The following is a 14,481-nucleotide window of genomic DNA, read 5'->3' as shown; positions in this document are numbered from 1 at the left end:
TGGCATGTGGTGCTGGGGGATTGAACCGTGGTCCCTGTGCTTTGCTAAGCTTGTTCTAAGTAGGTGCTTTAGACCACTGAGCCATCTCACCAGCCCCTTTATCCTGGTCTTAACCATCCAGCAGAAAAGTACAAAAACAAAGTATAAGAAGTAAAGCTACGGCTAGCATGGTAGCTCAGTGGTCTAAAGTGTCTGCTTAGGCAAACTTAGGCAGGCACGGGGGAACACGGTTCAATCCCCGGCACCACATGCCACGTCAGCCCCTCTTGGGGCTAGCCAAAAAAAAAAAAAAGAAGTAAAGCCATGTTGTTATGTTGGGCTGTAGGGGACTCAGGTCAACAACTTCTGACATTGCCAGTCAAGTGGAAGACCCAGTACTATTATGGACTAAAAAATAAATTTTGCTGAGTTCACACACCTATAATATTTAAATGATGGAACTAAACAAAAAAAAGGGGTACAGATGAATGACCATTTTAAGGATTTTTTTTTCCCCCCTGCTGGCTCAGAATGCTTTCAGGGCAGGTTTGGCTGGCTTGAGTTCTGGGGATCGAACCACAGCAACCTGAGCCTGATTGCTTTGTTGAAGCAGCCACTTAAATAAATGAGCTAAGGGGCAGGCCCCCTGAATGACCATTTTATATCTGTGTAATCAAAATGGTTAGGATAGATATACAGCTACATTCTCTTAATTCAATGAACAGAAGGATTTGTTCTAATAGTGTTTGTAAATAGGATATCATGTCTGCACCTTGTACAACAAATAACCACTAGGAAGACAGTATGCAATGTGTTAATCATTGAAACTGTCCTACTAATTTGATTTGAAACTGTCTCATTGCTATTTGTCTCTCAATAAAATTATGGGGGGAAAAAAAAGATGGTGGTAGGGAAACAACCCACAGGAAGAGCACTCAGCGAGTTTGATGCCTGAAAAGGGAGTGAATTCAGAGTTCCACTTCAAATAGGAAGTGATGTCACAACACTGGAGTGAGAAGGGAAGTGATGTCATAGGAGGAAATTTTGTGTCAAATAGAAAGTAATATCTGAGTAACACAATGCAGTATAAACAGAAAGTGATATTGTCTCAAGCAGAACACAAGAGGAAAGGCCAACCTTGGTGAGGTAGTAGACAGACTGCTGGAAGGTACACATGATGACCTCATCCAGGAGTGCCATGGCCTCATCACATAATTCTAGGTCGTTGCAGAGCTGTGGATCTGAGGACAAGCCTGGGGTAAGAGGTAGAATCAGATGCTGGCAGCCAGGAGCCCAGGTCCAGGTCCAGGAAGTGCCAGGGGCTGGGAAAGGCCTGGGCTTAGGTGAGAGCTCACCGTCCTGGTCAGCTTCCTTTTCCATTTCCAGCACCTTCTCCTGCACAAAGCTCAATAGCTCTGTGGTGTTGGCCATCCATAGCATTAGTGGCCGCAGCTCCACAGACACAGCCTCGGGAGTCAGGGGCACCTCAGGGACTCCTTCTGCGTGGCTGAAGAAAAAGAAGAGAACTTGACCCTAAACACCATCATAATAAACCTTCAGATCTGGGTTTAAATGTGGACCCAGTGCACCCCCATTTTACAACTGGGAGGGCTAAGCCTCAAGAAGGCAGAGAAACAGGCACTAAGACACACAGGGAAAGAACCTGGAGCTGGACGCATACCCATCCCCTACATCACCCAGATTTTTCTTACTTCTCTGGCTGACGGTCTCCAATTTCCTTAATCTTTTCCTGTGGAACAGTAAGATCAAAATCAAGAGAAGGAAATGGAGGAAAGGGAGGCTCATGAGTTAACACCCTCACTTTTCTTTTCCTTTTCTTTTTCTTGCAGTTCTGAGAATTGCCTTTGCACTGAGCTATCACCCCAGCCCTTTCAATTTTTTAATATGTTTGCAATAGACAGTAATTACACCGACCTTGGATTCGAGAGAATGCTATTTCCTGACTAGTCTTACCGTCCCCTATTTTTTTTTTTTTTTAAGATAGAGTCTCGTTAAATTGCTAAATTAACCAAGCCAGGTTTGACTTTGTGATTTTCCTGCCTCAGCCTCCGAGAGGTCTGGGATTACAGGCGTGTGCACAGCCAACATTTCTGAGAGACTCTCCCCACTTTTCAGAAGAACTCTGATCTTCAAGCTTCACAATGATCTGTCCCTTCTCACCATTGCAACCACACAGGCTGAGTCATGAAGTCTTTCCCTCCAGTCCTCTTCTGCTCAAATGGTGTTTCTTTACCTACAAGAACCTCCCTAATACCTTCTGACTCCAGACTTAGCTCACTAGGTTGGAAGCTTCCTCCCTACTTTGAATGACTTCTGGCACTTCCATATATGTAGGCCAAGGGACCCACGTTCCAAGCATGGTCTAGTCTGCACTGCACAGCCTCTCATAATGGTCTCTCCCAACCAATTTTCCCCCGCGCCACTTCCCAGAATGGTTCCTTCCAGGATCCTACACCTGCAAAGGCCGGTACAGCCCGCTTTTTTAGTGCAGTGGACGAGTCCACTACTCCCAGCATCCCACAGGCCCCCTCCCCGAGGCATCACGGGAAAGGTAGTTTCTCTAGCCCGCATCCAAAGCTGGGGCAGATGGTGGGGCGGGGAGGCTGCGGCAGAGACTCGGGGAGCAGGTGGGGCTGGGCGGTGGGGGGCGCTCACCCAGACGACCTCCTTGATGAGCCGGGCCAGGCGGCCCAGCATTCGCGGCAGGTGGCCCAGCTCCAGCTCGCGGGCGGAATGCTGCACGCACAGCGCGAGCAGCGTGGCGGGCCCGAGCGGTGGCAGGGCTCCGGCGCCCGAGGCCGCGGCGCGCACGATCTCGCCCAGCAGCGCCTCCTCCTCGCACGGCCGGAAGCGCAGGACGGGCTCGCGGCCGTCCAGGTAGGCGGCCAGCGCCTCGCCGCGCTCCTGCAGGCCGCGGCCGCACAGGCGGCAGGAGAAGGCCCAGCCGAGGCCGGGAGGCGTGGCCCCGGGCCGCGCGGGCAGCCACGGGGGCCGAACCGGCCCGGAGCCCCCAGCTCGCGGGTCCTTGTACATGAACAGGAAGTGCTCGCCCAGCCCCAGCAAGTCGCCGGGGTGCAGCTCGGCCTCCCGCAGCAGGAGGCACCCGTTGTGCGTAACTGGGGCGCCCCTGGATGGGCGCACCATGGCTGGGGGCTCAGGGCCCGCGCGCACTGTGCAGTGACACGGCAAGATGTCAGGGGCGTTGAGGAAGGTGTCCACGTATGGGGCAGGGGACCCGCTGCAGGACGACGGGGTCCTGCCCCGGCCGAACACGTGCTGCTCCCGCGTCATCACGTACACCACGAAGTCCTGGAGGAGAAGTAAAGATGGCGCTGAGGACACTGATGTCCAACAGATCCCTCTCACGCAATCAACTCTCCCTACCCCACCTCCTAAGAGTGGACATTTGCAAGGAGATCTTCTGGCGTCCTCTAAGACTCCGCGCACCCTGCCTCCCATGAATGGACTCTTCCAAGGCACTGTCTACGGTAGGTGCTCCCATGATGTGCATCCCAAAGACCCCGCGTACAAGGAAACCCTTTCATGATGTGGGCCCCACCATGTTCCTCCCTCAAAGGACAGCTGCTTCCAGGCTTTTTCTCCAGTGGACTCTCCCATCTTCTCAACACTCCTGAAGGGACTCTGCCACTCCCACAGTGGACTCTCCCATGACATGCAGCCCAAGGAATGGGGCTTCCAAGGGCATCCCATCAGCTATACCCTCCAAGAATGGACCTTTCCAAGAAACATTCCTACATTTCTCTGGCTCATCTGTCCTTTATTCCACCCCATCGTAGAGGCTTCGAAGTACATTTCCCCTTCAAATAACAGTTTCTCAACATCTCAAAGCAAGGGATGGATTTCTTCAGAACCCCCTTTGAATAGAAGGCTCTTCCATTTACCTCCACTACCGTGAATACAGAAGTCCAAGAAAATCCGTTCTACAGTGGACTTTCATTTAGTCCCATCCCAAGATGAGCCCACATCCCAGGAAACAGCCTTCGACGATGGACTATTTCCCCTGCTCTCATGATGGAGGATTCCAAGGACCTCCCCTCAATCAACAAGAGCGCTCAGTAGTACCATCCCCAAAATGTACATCTCCACAAAGGTCTCCATTTTCCTGGGCTCTTCTAATAATTTCATTTATAAATAGATGCTTCAAGGTGACCTCTTCTTACAGAGTCCTAGTTCATCCACTAAATGAAGAGATGCATGCAGAAGACCACTTCCTAAAAAGGCACTCTCACCTCCATCCTGTAAAAATGGAAGCACTGCCTGACCCTCTTCCTAAAAGAAATCCAATGCTCCAGTACTACTATTACCCAAATAAGGATAATACATAGAAGTATCAGTACCACTTGCTTCCATCAACAATGGTTAAGTCGTTCCAGTGTAAACTGTCATCTTTTACAAGTGAAGTAGTCCTCACTCCCATCAAGAAAATACTGTATAGGCTTTATCCAGAACAAGATCCCAGGTACCAATTGACTTCCCTGTCTTACTAGATGCACTTCTTTTTCTCTTCTCCCTCAAGAAATGGCTGCTAGGAAGGGATGTTTCCACAGCGGACTGACTCTCCCTTGAAGAACAGTGTTTTCTCCCAACTTTAAATGAAATGAACCATTCCGTTTGTCCCTCCAGTGGAATTTTTTTTTTCCTCCCTGGGGTTGGCTCCACCTTGCAGTCCTCCTGCCTCAGCCTCCCAAAGTGCTTGTATTATGGGCCTGCAGCATCATACCCAGCTCCTCCAGTGGAAGCTGTCAACCATCTAACCCCCACCTTCTCTCCTTTCACCAAGTTATTTGCCACTCTGGAACTTTGCTGGACCACACCTAGAGTACCGGAAGCCACTGAGACCCGAGGAATTCTGGGATTTGTAGTTTGTTGCTCTCCAAAGACATGGGCATAGAGAACTCGAGGTAGGGAAGACGGCGCTAACCTGAGCGTCTTGATAGCCCTGGAGCAGCAGGAAGTAGGGGTGGTTGCTAGGGGCCTGGATGAGACACTGAGATAGTTGATCGAGATCTCCGGGGTCACCAGGTCCAATTTGGATATCGGCTGCCCCAGGGGCCATGCTAAGCGCCTGCTGCCTGCGTTCCTGCTGACGCCGACGCCGACCCTGGAGGTTAAGCTCCGATACACTGCGCCGCAAGGATAAGTTTTCCGAGCGCTCCTTGCCCCCGGACCCAGCCGGGGCTCCTGATCCCGACCCTGGACCAGGACTGGCCAGCGCCGCCCCTCCAGACGCCGCCCGGGAGCGGCTTTTCTGCGGCCGCCATGAGGGGGCGCCCGTGCCTGCGGAGAGAGATGGAGACTGTGAAACTGAAGCGGTAAAGAGATGAAGATGAGGCTGAGATCATCAGGCCACCCAAGGGGCCACAGAAAGGTGAGGCCGCTTCCCACACTTGGGTTTTGCAGATGCTGTTCCCCGTGCCTGGAACACACATCCTGTGTGGCTTCCACCCCTCTTTCAGTTTTCAGCTCAGAAATCCATTCATTCTCTTAACGCATTTTGCAAACACCTACTATGTGCTGGGGGCTGTTATAGTCACAAACAAAGACTGTCTTCAGGGAGATGGAAACAACCTCCACTGAATATCCTTCCCTGACAGTCCAAGTTGAAGCAAATAACTGTACGAAGCACATAGTAGGTGTCCGGTGGAAATAGTTTAATGAGTAACCTGCTGATTCCCATTAAGTGTGAGATCTGGGAGAGTGGAAACCCCACTTGTCCATGCCCCGCTGTATCCCCAGGGCCCTTAAAATGTATGGCCCATAGTAGGTGCTCAGTGAATGCCTGGGGGGATGATGGTTCTAAATGCCACTTATTATTAAGCTCCTATGAATGCCAAGCCCTTTGTGTACATGAACACACTTAACCTTCACCTAGCACTTTGCTAAGATCAACAGGCAAAGAATGGGTTGGAATCCAAGCCTGAATTAAAAGCCCATCGTTTTAATTGTTACAATGCCTTCTCTGGCTAAGGGAGATTTAGAAACAGAAAAGCAGTTTTAGGGCTCCCTCAGCAGCCCCGGGCCTCGGCTCACCAGGCCCCAGTCCTGCCAAGCTCCATCCTGTACTTGCGGTTTCACCTTTGATGCCACCTCCTCCTCCTCCAAGAGATAGGGGAGGGACCGGGAGGAGAGGGGAAGGGAAGTAAAAAGAATTAGGATGTGTTGTGTACATGTGCCAACTCCCCATGGTGGATGTAACCATTATGTACTGCAAACATGTACAAATAAAAGTTAAAAAACAAAAACCTCTTCCTCTAGCCCTCGCTTCTCTCATACTTGGCAGCCAACCCAGTCTAAGACTGCCTGCTCCCAGGTCCGCCCCTGGGAGGCTCTGCCCGCCCAGGCCCTCCAGATCCCGCCCTTCCAAGGCGCCACCTACATTAGCTACGCCCCTTGAGGGGTGCAGCCTCCATCTTTCAGAGCCGCCTCCGGCCACCAAGACCTGCATCCCAAGTGCCACCACACATTACCGGGCCCAACATCAGGTCCCGCCTTGCCCGTTACTCAGCACATCACTCAGGGACATTGTCCATGCCTGTTCCTTCAGCTCCTAATTCTTCCACTTACATTTCTATCAACACACAGGCAGAAGAATCCCCACACCCTATAAACTCCTGCCCCTTGCACAGACGTACCCATTCCCAGATCCCACAGACGCAGTCCTGAGTGTCAACTCCTCTTAGACCTACAACATATTCCTCCTCCTTCAAGGCAGCCTGATATCTCTGCTAAGAGTCCCGGGCCTCGACCAGAGCCACGCTAGGTCACCTCCGAAGACCACCAACCGGGCCACGCCTCCCATAGCCCCAAGCTCCATAGACCCGGATCAACCAACAGACTTGCCCCCTTGTCCCCGCCCACTTGGCTGCCCTCTGCCCTGCCCCAGCGTCACCTCTACCTGAACAACCCCACCCCGCGGTCCCAGGGTCGCAGGATCACTGGCCCCACCCCCGGAAGCCCCACCCAACACTTCCCTCCACCAGGTGACCACGCCCAAGGCAGCCCCGGCCCGCTCACCTTTGCTGTCCGCCGCCCCGAAAGCCTCCTGCTCCAGGCGCAGCGCCTCCTCGCGGCCGCGCAGCTCGAAGCGCCGCGCCCAGCCGGGCCGCGCGCGCCACAGCTCCTGCACCAGCAGCGGGCGCTCCCAGTCGCCCAGCACTCGCAGATGCTCCGCGCGCCACTCGCTGCCGCCCGTGCCACCCGTCGCGGGCCGGCCCAGCGCGTCGCACAGCGCGAAGGCATCCGCGGAGCTGCTCTCGCCCGGGCCGCCGCCGGAGCTACCGGCCAGCCCGTAGCGCTCCAGCGCCTCGGCCACGAGCTCGCGCGCCGTGGAGCGTGCGGTGGCCAGCACACTCTTGTAGTTGGTCCCCGACGCCAGCCCCGCGCCGAAGATTTTGAGGACGCCCGGAGGCGCTGTGGGGCGGGTGGCCAGCGGGGGCTCGGGGGCGACGCCCGCCGCAAGTTCGGGCAGCTTCTTCTCACTGGCCCAGCGCTGCGCCGCCCCCGGAGTCCCTGGGACCCCCGCGCCGCCGGCTCCCGAGGCTCCGGTGCCCGAGCCTCGGAAAAGCTGCGAGATGCGCTTGGCGCGGCTGCCTGAGGCGCCCCCCGCCGCCTTGACGGCGCCCACACGTCGCAGCTCCACGTGTGGTGGCGGCGGGGCCATCGGCTCGCTGCTGCGACTCCCCGTGTCGGAGGATGAAGACCTGCGAGCCGGGCGAGGGAGAGACCAGGACAGAGAAGGGAGGTGATCACGACCAAGAGAGATGGGGGCAGAGAACCCAGGTGAACGGATGAGGGTGGGAGTAGGAATCGGAGGAAAAGAAGAAAAAATAAATAAATAAATAAATAAAGGTAAGTCCCACGGAAGGAAATGTCAGGAGGGGAGTGGGAGGGAGGGAAGGAAGGGGAATCAAACTCTTGTACCTTCTCTGCCAGTCTCATGTCCCAGCTCTGCACACACACCCCCACCCGCCGTGACACTGCTCGGGAATCCCTGTGTGTCCCCACTCCACCCCCAGCTCCCTTGCCCACTCAGGACAGCAACCTTCTCGGGAGCAGTGCAAGGCCTGGGTCACCAGCAGGGGCAAATGGGAGGGAGACAGGCGGGCAGGGCAGGTGGCCACTCACTTGACAGAGGCAGCACTGGGCCAGCGCCGCCCCAGCTTGGCGAGCTGCTTCCTGGGGGAATTGATCCACAGGCCCACCGGGAGATGCAGCTTCCCGAAGCGGGGGCTTCCGCCCTCCTTCCGCTCACCAGATAGCATGGCCCTAAGGATAAGTAGATAAAGCCCCTATGTCTAAGGCACGGGTGGTGGTGACGGAGGGGGTGGAGAGGGACCTGGACTCCTGAAGCAGGCGGATGGGGGCTGGGCTTAGGCTCCGAAGGCTGAAGGCCCTTAGGATAGGAATGGGCGTGGGGCTGCGGTCCCAGGACAGAGAAGGCTGTGGATTGACTCATGGGTCCCTGGTTCTTACCCTGCTTCGGGTCCAGCAGCACCCGGAGGCCCTGGCTCCGTTGGCCCGAGTTAGTCCCCGCTCCCGCTGCTCTTGTAGTCTTTGCCTCTGCCCCAGCTCCCTGCACTGGGTGGGGGACAGGAAAAGGCCAGAGGAAACCCGGCAGGAAGAGCGGGGAGGGGGCGTCCTGTGAGGAGATGAGGCCTGGGGGAGGAGACCTGGACAAGGCTGGCCCTGCCTTGCTCCTTGATTCTGGGATTCTGTCGCTGCCTGTCGGTTCCTTCCACCGGCCCCAGGGCTCCAGGCCCGCAGCCCCTCCTCGGCGCCCAGACAGGAGCCCAGCTCTAGACCTCTCCAGTTATGAAACCAGAGGTTTGGATCAGACTGGAGCAATGAGTCAGATACTTAGACAAAAAGACAAATCTTTATTGTTTCTCCAGATCTGAGGCCTTTTCCTTTGGTTGCGCTGTACCTTCGTTGTCAATGTTGGTTGATGAAGACTTTGGTTTAGCCATCGTCTTGGCCCTGCGAAATAGCCTGAGGGTATCAGGGTACAAATAATGGAACCACTAAGCAGTGGTTGAAGGAGGGACAGCTCTCCCAACATCCCACAAATCTGATTTTATTCTAGAAATTACGCTTCCTCACGCTCCAGAGGGAGCCCCACCCCCAGTGGAAGCCCCACCCCCTGTGCAGGCTCTCATTGGCTCCCAGGCCTCCTACTGTGTGGGCAGCCAGAAGCCCCGCCCCTTCATCCGAGCCCGCCTCCTTCCGTCACCACGCACTCTGTAGCCCCGCCTGCTATCAGAAGTATACAACTCATAGAGCTGCAGATCAGCAGCAGTAAGAGGCGAGTTCTCAGAATATCCTCGGGCTTCGGAGATTTAAGGGTCTCAGAGGAGGAATCCAAGAGCTCTGAGGTTATGTTTGGTGACTGTTGCTCCTCGTCCAGACTTTTGGGCCACACTGGCAGGGGAGGGACAAAAGAGCAGTCCTGGCAGGGGATGAGGGCACCGGCTGTTGTACCCAGCCACTCTCCCAGCTATCCAAGGTCACGCCCAAAAGGAAGCCACGCCCCTCAGACCACGCCCACGCAGCCGCCTCCTGCTCCCCAGAAAGCTCAGTTTTCTACCCCTAACCCAGGGCTGACCTATGACGTGGAAATGGATGATTGTGGCTGGGCCGGAACTCACGGTCTCTAACTCACAGCGGTAGTGACCTGCATCTTCTGGCCCCACCAAGGGCTTGGTCAGGAGGGGCTCCTTCCCCTTGGACATCAAGGTCTCAGAATTGTTCCCCCAAACCTAGACCCAAGCTCAAGGGGTCACAGAGGTTTGGGAAATTCAGGGGTTGGACAGTACAGGGGTGAAAAGATCTCTCAGAGTGAATGGAGTCTGGGGACACTGGTTAGGGAATAGGGTCCCTGACGGTCAGTAGAGGCCATGCCTAATAGGTCAGAGGTTGTGAGGATTGGGTGCAGGCCGATGGACCCAGGAGCCAGCAGATCCAGAAGTGGAGGGAACCTGATGGACGTGGGTTCAAAGGTTACGGGAGTTGGAGGGTCCCACCCTGTAAAAGCTGTAGTCAGTCAGTCCTTGAGAGGCCTGGTGCCAGTTGAGGTGACAGTCGAGGATCATGTCTTCCATCTGGTGGACCTCCACATGGCGATCTGAGGGTGGGAGTTGTGAGCGCTCCTTGTGCCTTCATTGCCCCCTCAACAGTGCGGCGGGCTGGGGTTTCCTCTAGCGCCACCCCTCATGTAACAGCCCCGCCTGCCAGGCCTAGTTCTCACCCCCGCAATCCAAGGACTTCAGACAGGTGTGGACCTCCTTCTCACACCTATTGCACCAGATCAGAGTCTGCAACATCATGCCTGAAGAGACAAGGCCACAGCGTGTATTCACCCATTAAAGGGTGAGGGCAAGGGTTGGGGTGTGCTGTTCCTCAAATTCCTAAGACTTTGGCCCACCAATAAGGTGTAGCAAAGAGTACAGATAGAATACCACCCAATACCCAAGAAAACCAAGCCACAGAGAGAATGCCGGAGGCCCAGGAGGCTCTCAGATTCTAAAATGAAGAAATCACCCCCTCCAAAAAGGGAAGGGAGAGCAGTTCAGCAGCTTAAGCACTTGCCTGGCAAGTGTAAGGTCCTGAGTTTGAACCCCAGTGGGGCGGGGGGAGAAGGGAAAGGGGTGGAGGTTGGGATGGGGGGCGGGGATGAGGAGTAAAGGGCTAATGTCCATTATCTGGACTTACCACATCTGTTAGGACAATAAACTGCCTCAGGTGGGAGAAGAGAAAAAAAGAGATGAGAGAATCAGATTTCTAAAGTTAACACTGGACAAGGAGGTGTGGGGCTGAGCTTTGAGTTCTTGTGTCCCCAGGGCCAAAGGACCTGAGAAGGGTCACCTCTAAGGGTTGCAGGGAGGCGGAGCTGAGGAGGCAGAGGAACTGGACTCCGAGGTGCCTGGGGCTGGAGACCACACTCTAGGGCTGCAGGAGGGGGCTGGGGTCCTGAGCTCCTGGCCTTCCTCACCTTCATTTTGGAACCGCTCAGCAAGGATGGCAAAGTTCTCTTTCTGTAGGTGCAGCATCCAAAACAGCTCCTTCACAAAGAGCTCCTCTGGGAAGAAGCAGGGAGTACATAGTGCCCTAGCCCAGGGCGCTGGGTGGAGCAGACCCGGGTCTGTGGGCTTGGACCTCCGTTCTTAATTATTTATGAGATGAAACCTCAGTAAGCTTTCCAAGCTGGTCTTAAACTCTCACATTCGAGCAAACCTCCTGCCTCAGCCTCCCAAGTAGCTGGTACTACAGGTGCAGGCCCCTGTGCTAGGCTGGGATTCATTTTCTGGCTTTGCTCAGGGAGCAGCACTGAAGCTCAGCACTCAGCCGGATCTCAGCCCCTGGGCTAAGCAATACGCATGTACTTATACAATCTTCGCAACAGCCTAGGGAAGAGGGAGCTACTGAGGTCTCCATTTTGGAGCTGAGGGAGGCCCCAAGCCCCCTGCTCAGGACCACATGGCTAGGAAGCCTCAGAGCTGGGACCTGAATCTGGCAGCCTGGCTTGGAGCCTGGCATTTACCCCCGCCAGCCTCAGCAACGGCTGACCTGGGTGACTCTGGGCCACCCATCCCCTCGGTGCATTTACCTCTTACATCACTGTCTGTAAGGCGCTTCAGATCCTTCAGAAAACTCCAGGATGCCTGTTGCAGTGTATCCTCATCTGTGGGAGGTATACAGAGCCCCACATTCTAACCCAACTGTCTCTAGGCTTGCCTCCCTGTAGAAATTATAATACCTCCCAGGGTCACATAGCAAGACACCCCTGATTAAGGAAGTGACCAGCCATCACCTTCAGGGACCTGCAGTTTTATAACATAAAGGTGCAGGGTAAAGCAGAGAGGGAACAAAGGCATTTGCTACAGAATCTGCAGCCCATCCTTCATTCCTGTGCTCAGGAGACCCTGTCCCCAGCCACCTCCTTTCCCAGGACCCAAGAGGCCACCCTCAGCCCTGCCCTCACCAACAGCCCCCATGTAGGCTTCCTTGCTGAACTCCAGGTTCTTGAAGTCCTCCACAGCGTGCTCGACCCTTTGCATCACATCTGCGTGATGCTCAGCGCCCAGGTGGCCGGGCAGGTAATCCGTCTCCAAGGACTTTAGTGCTGCCGCCACAGCTGGGTCACATATGATACAACACACTGCAGGTGGCAAGCCACAGGCCAGGGCCATGTACAGGAGGGCAAGATGCAGGCCCATCACAGCCAGAGCACGGTCCTCGAACACAAGGGAAGGCCTTCTCTCCAAACTGAGAGCAGGTTAATGCTAAAGGGGGAGAAGCCAAAGCCCATGTTAGGGGAGCTCACTGAGCCCCTATCTGCAAGGTTCCCAGAAAACAGGATCTTTAGCAAATCTCCAGATTAAGATATCTCCTTCATCAAATGTCTCCAAAGCGTGAGATATAATCCTAGTCCATGGGCCCCAAATTTATGGTTGCATCCCAAGAGACCAGAAAGAGATTAAAGCAGGACCCCACTCCCTACCCACCCAGGCTCCCCAAATTCCAATCCCAACTCCCCCAAATCCATGTGATCCCAAATCCCAAACCTCAAGTGGAGCAATACTCAACATATCCTAAGGTCCAAAAACCTGTTGTACCTCAAACTGAAATTTCATGGTCACCAAACAATGTGGTGCGGCACCATCCTGGGGACTTATCAAACTCAAAGGTCCCTCAAACCAATAATATACCCAAAATTTCTAAAGCTGGGGACTCTAGAAACAAGCAAGTCTCCCAGCCACCCTCCAGTCTCTGGAAGACCCTACCCACCCTCCCCCACGATCAAGACCCCTAATTTGCCACGCACACCATTCTCAGCAAACAGTCCCGAGCACCCTAACCAGTCAGGCACCCTCTCCGACCTTGATTTCTGACTTATGCCCTCAAGCCCTAGAGTTAGATCAGAAGCCCAATCCAGCTCCTGAAGGCTTCTGAAAGAGGGAGCCAGGGAACCTGATATTTCTCGCTGCTAAGATTAAGGATGGGGAGGGGGCAGTCAGAGAGAAGTAAGCAGCGTGGAATCGAGCTTGTCAATTTGGATCTGAGTCATGGGCTTCCCTCTCTACCACAAACCCCCGCCGCTTCCCCTTTCGGTGGGACCCCGCGGAACCCCAGAGATATTCCTTGGGTTTCTCTTGGCCCCGCCCAGAAGCTGAACCCTGAGTTCGATTGGGCCAAAACTCAAGGAGGTCTCGCGGAATGCACCATGACGTCACAGAGGCGGTCCCCAATGAATGGAACTTTCCCAGCACTGGCGGAAAGGAAGCCATCCGCCTGCTTTGCTTCCAGAGCCAAGGTCCGGTTTATAGCCTCCAGCATCCTCCCGGGACCAGGCTTCCGCCTGCATGCACTATAGCTGGTTGGAAACCCTGGCGCCCAGCCGCGAAGATGAAAGGGTGGCGGTTTCTAGCCTAGGACTATTACTCCCAAAAGGCCCTGGGGCCTCTTTCTCATACCAAACTAGTGCCGCCAAACCCCTAGCTTTATGGGAAATGTAGTTCAATAATAACACTGCGTGGGCAGGGGATAGTTCAGAGGATTAAAGCGCCTGCCTAAGCACTTGCCTAGCAAGCTCAGGCTACTGAGTTCAATCCTCCGTACCGGAAAAAAAAAAAAAAAAAAGCGCCTGTAAGCAGGGGCTGGGTGTTCGATCCCAGCTCCTGCCAGGCCGGCCCCACCACCAGGACCCGCTGAGATGGCAATTGAGACTGGGCGTGGTGGCCGCGCCTGTAATCGCAACTCTTGGGAGGCTGTAAACAGGCGGATCTCTACAAGTCTGATCTAGCAGTGAGACCCTGACCACCTTGTAGACCCTTCCCTAAAAAATTCAAATAATAGGGCCGAGGACATGGCTCAGTGGAATAAGCGCTTCACCGGCAAGCACAAAGGCCCCGGTTCCGCAAAAAAAAAAAAAAAAATCAAATAATAATACAAATAATAATGATACTTCTACTAGCTCCTCCTTCTTCTCTCTCTTCTTGATTGACTGCTGAGACCTTAGGGAAAAGATATGGGATGGCTACTGATAGTTCCAGAGGAAAACACTGAAGACTTAGACTTCCAAGTTCTGGAAAGTGCTGTTCTCCTTTGCATGAGTACAGGTACCAGATAAACAGGGACCATAACTCACACAAGTTCTACGGCAAAGCCTGCTAGAGCTGAGCAGGTACCACACCTCAAGCCATCATGAGTAATGGAAATCTGCAGCCGGGTGTGGTGGCACACACTTGTACTCAATTCCAGCACTCAAGAGGCTGAGGCAGTATAGTCGTGAGTTTGGGCCCAGCCTGGGATACGCAGTAAATTCAACCATAGCTTGAACTATGTAGCAACATCATGTTTTAAAACAAAAACAAAAGTCTCCTGAAACTCCTTACCTTTACTTCCTCTTCCTCTTCCTCTCTCTCTCTCTCTCTCTCTTTCTCTCTCTCTCTCTCTCTCTCTCTC

At 54.3% G+C, this 14,481-nt stretch overlaps 2 protein-coding genes across 3 annotated transcripts in view; both read right to left on the bottom strand.

Annotated features, from left to right (window-relative positions):
* The window catches only part of Rasip1 (Ras interacting protein 1), a 19,934-nt gene extending 11,236 nt beyond the window's left edge, over positions 1-8,698 (bottom strand). Inside the window, exons 1-8 of one of the 2 annotated variants that reach the window (XM_004646475.2) lie at positions 8,494-8,698; positions 8,146-8,286; positions 7,036-7,721; positions 4,943-5,298; positions 2,656-3,309; positions 1,692-1,729; positions 1,335-1,486; positions 1,117-1,220 (exon numbers count right to left, since the gene is read on the bottom strand). In XM_004646475.2, the coding sequence (XP_004646532.1) occupies positions 1,117-1,220; positions 1,335-1,486; positions 1,692-1,729; positions 2,656-3,309; positions 4,943-5,298; positions 7,036-7,721; positions 8,146-8,282 (2,127 nt within the window). In that variant the 5' untranslated portion in view covers positions 8,283-8,286; positions 8,494-8,698. Of the gene's footprint in view, positions 1-1,116; positions 1,233-1,334; positions 1,487-1,691; positions 1,730-2,655; positions 3,310-4,942; positions 5,299-7,035; positions 7,722-8,145; positions 8,287-8,493 lie in introns of both variants that reach the window. The other variant, XM_023706666.1, reaches the window with a different exon arrangement.
* Positions 8,699-8,834: 136 nt separating this feature from the next.
* Izumo1 (izumo sperm-egg fusion 1) lies at positions 8,835-13,163 on the bottom strand. Its single transcript, XM_004646521.2, has 10 exons — positions 12,633-13,163; positions 11,999-12,299; positions 11,624-11,698; positions 11,009-11,095; positions 10,729-10,749; positions 10,265-10,345; positions 10,041-10,141; positions 9,623-9,776; positions 9,258-9,438; positions 8,835-9,009 (listed from the first exon to the last, which is right to left on the bottom strand). Exons 2-10 carry the CDS (start codon positions 12,231-12,233, stop codon positions 8,898-8,900), a joined length of 1,047 nt encoding a protein of 348 aa, XP_004646578.2. The 5' UTR covers positions 12,234-12,299; positions 12,633-13,163; the 3' UTR covers positions 8,835-8,897.
* Between the last annotated feature and the right edge of the window lie 1,318 nt (positions 13,164-14,481).

The sequence above is a fragment of the Octodon degus genome, unplaced genomic scaffold, assembly GCF_000260255.1.
Source record: "Octodon degus isolate 3935 unplaced genomic scaffold, OctDeg1.0 scaffold00268, whole genome shotgun sequence".
NCBI lineage: Eukaryota > Metazoa > Chordata > Mammalia > Rodentia > Octodontidae > Octodon > Octodon degus.
This window is presented reverse-complemented; position numbering and strand designations above follow the sequence as displayed.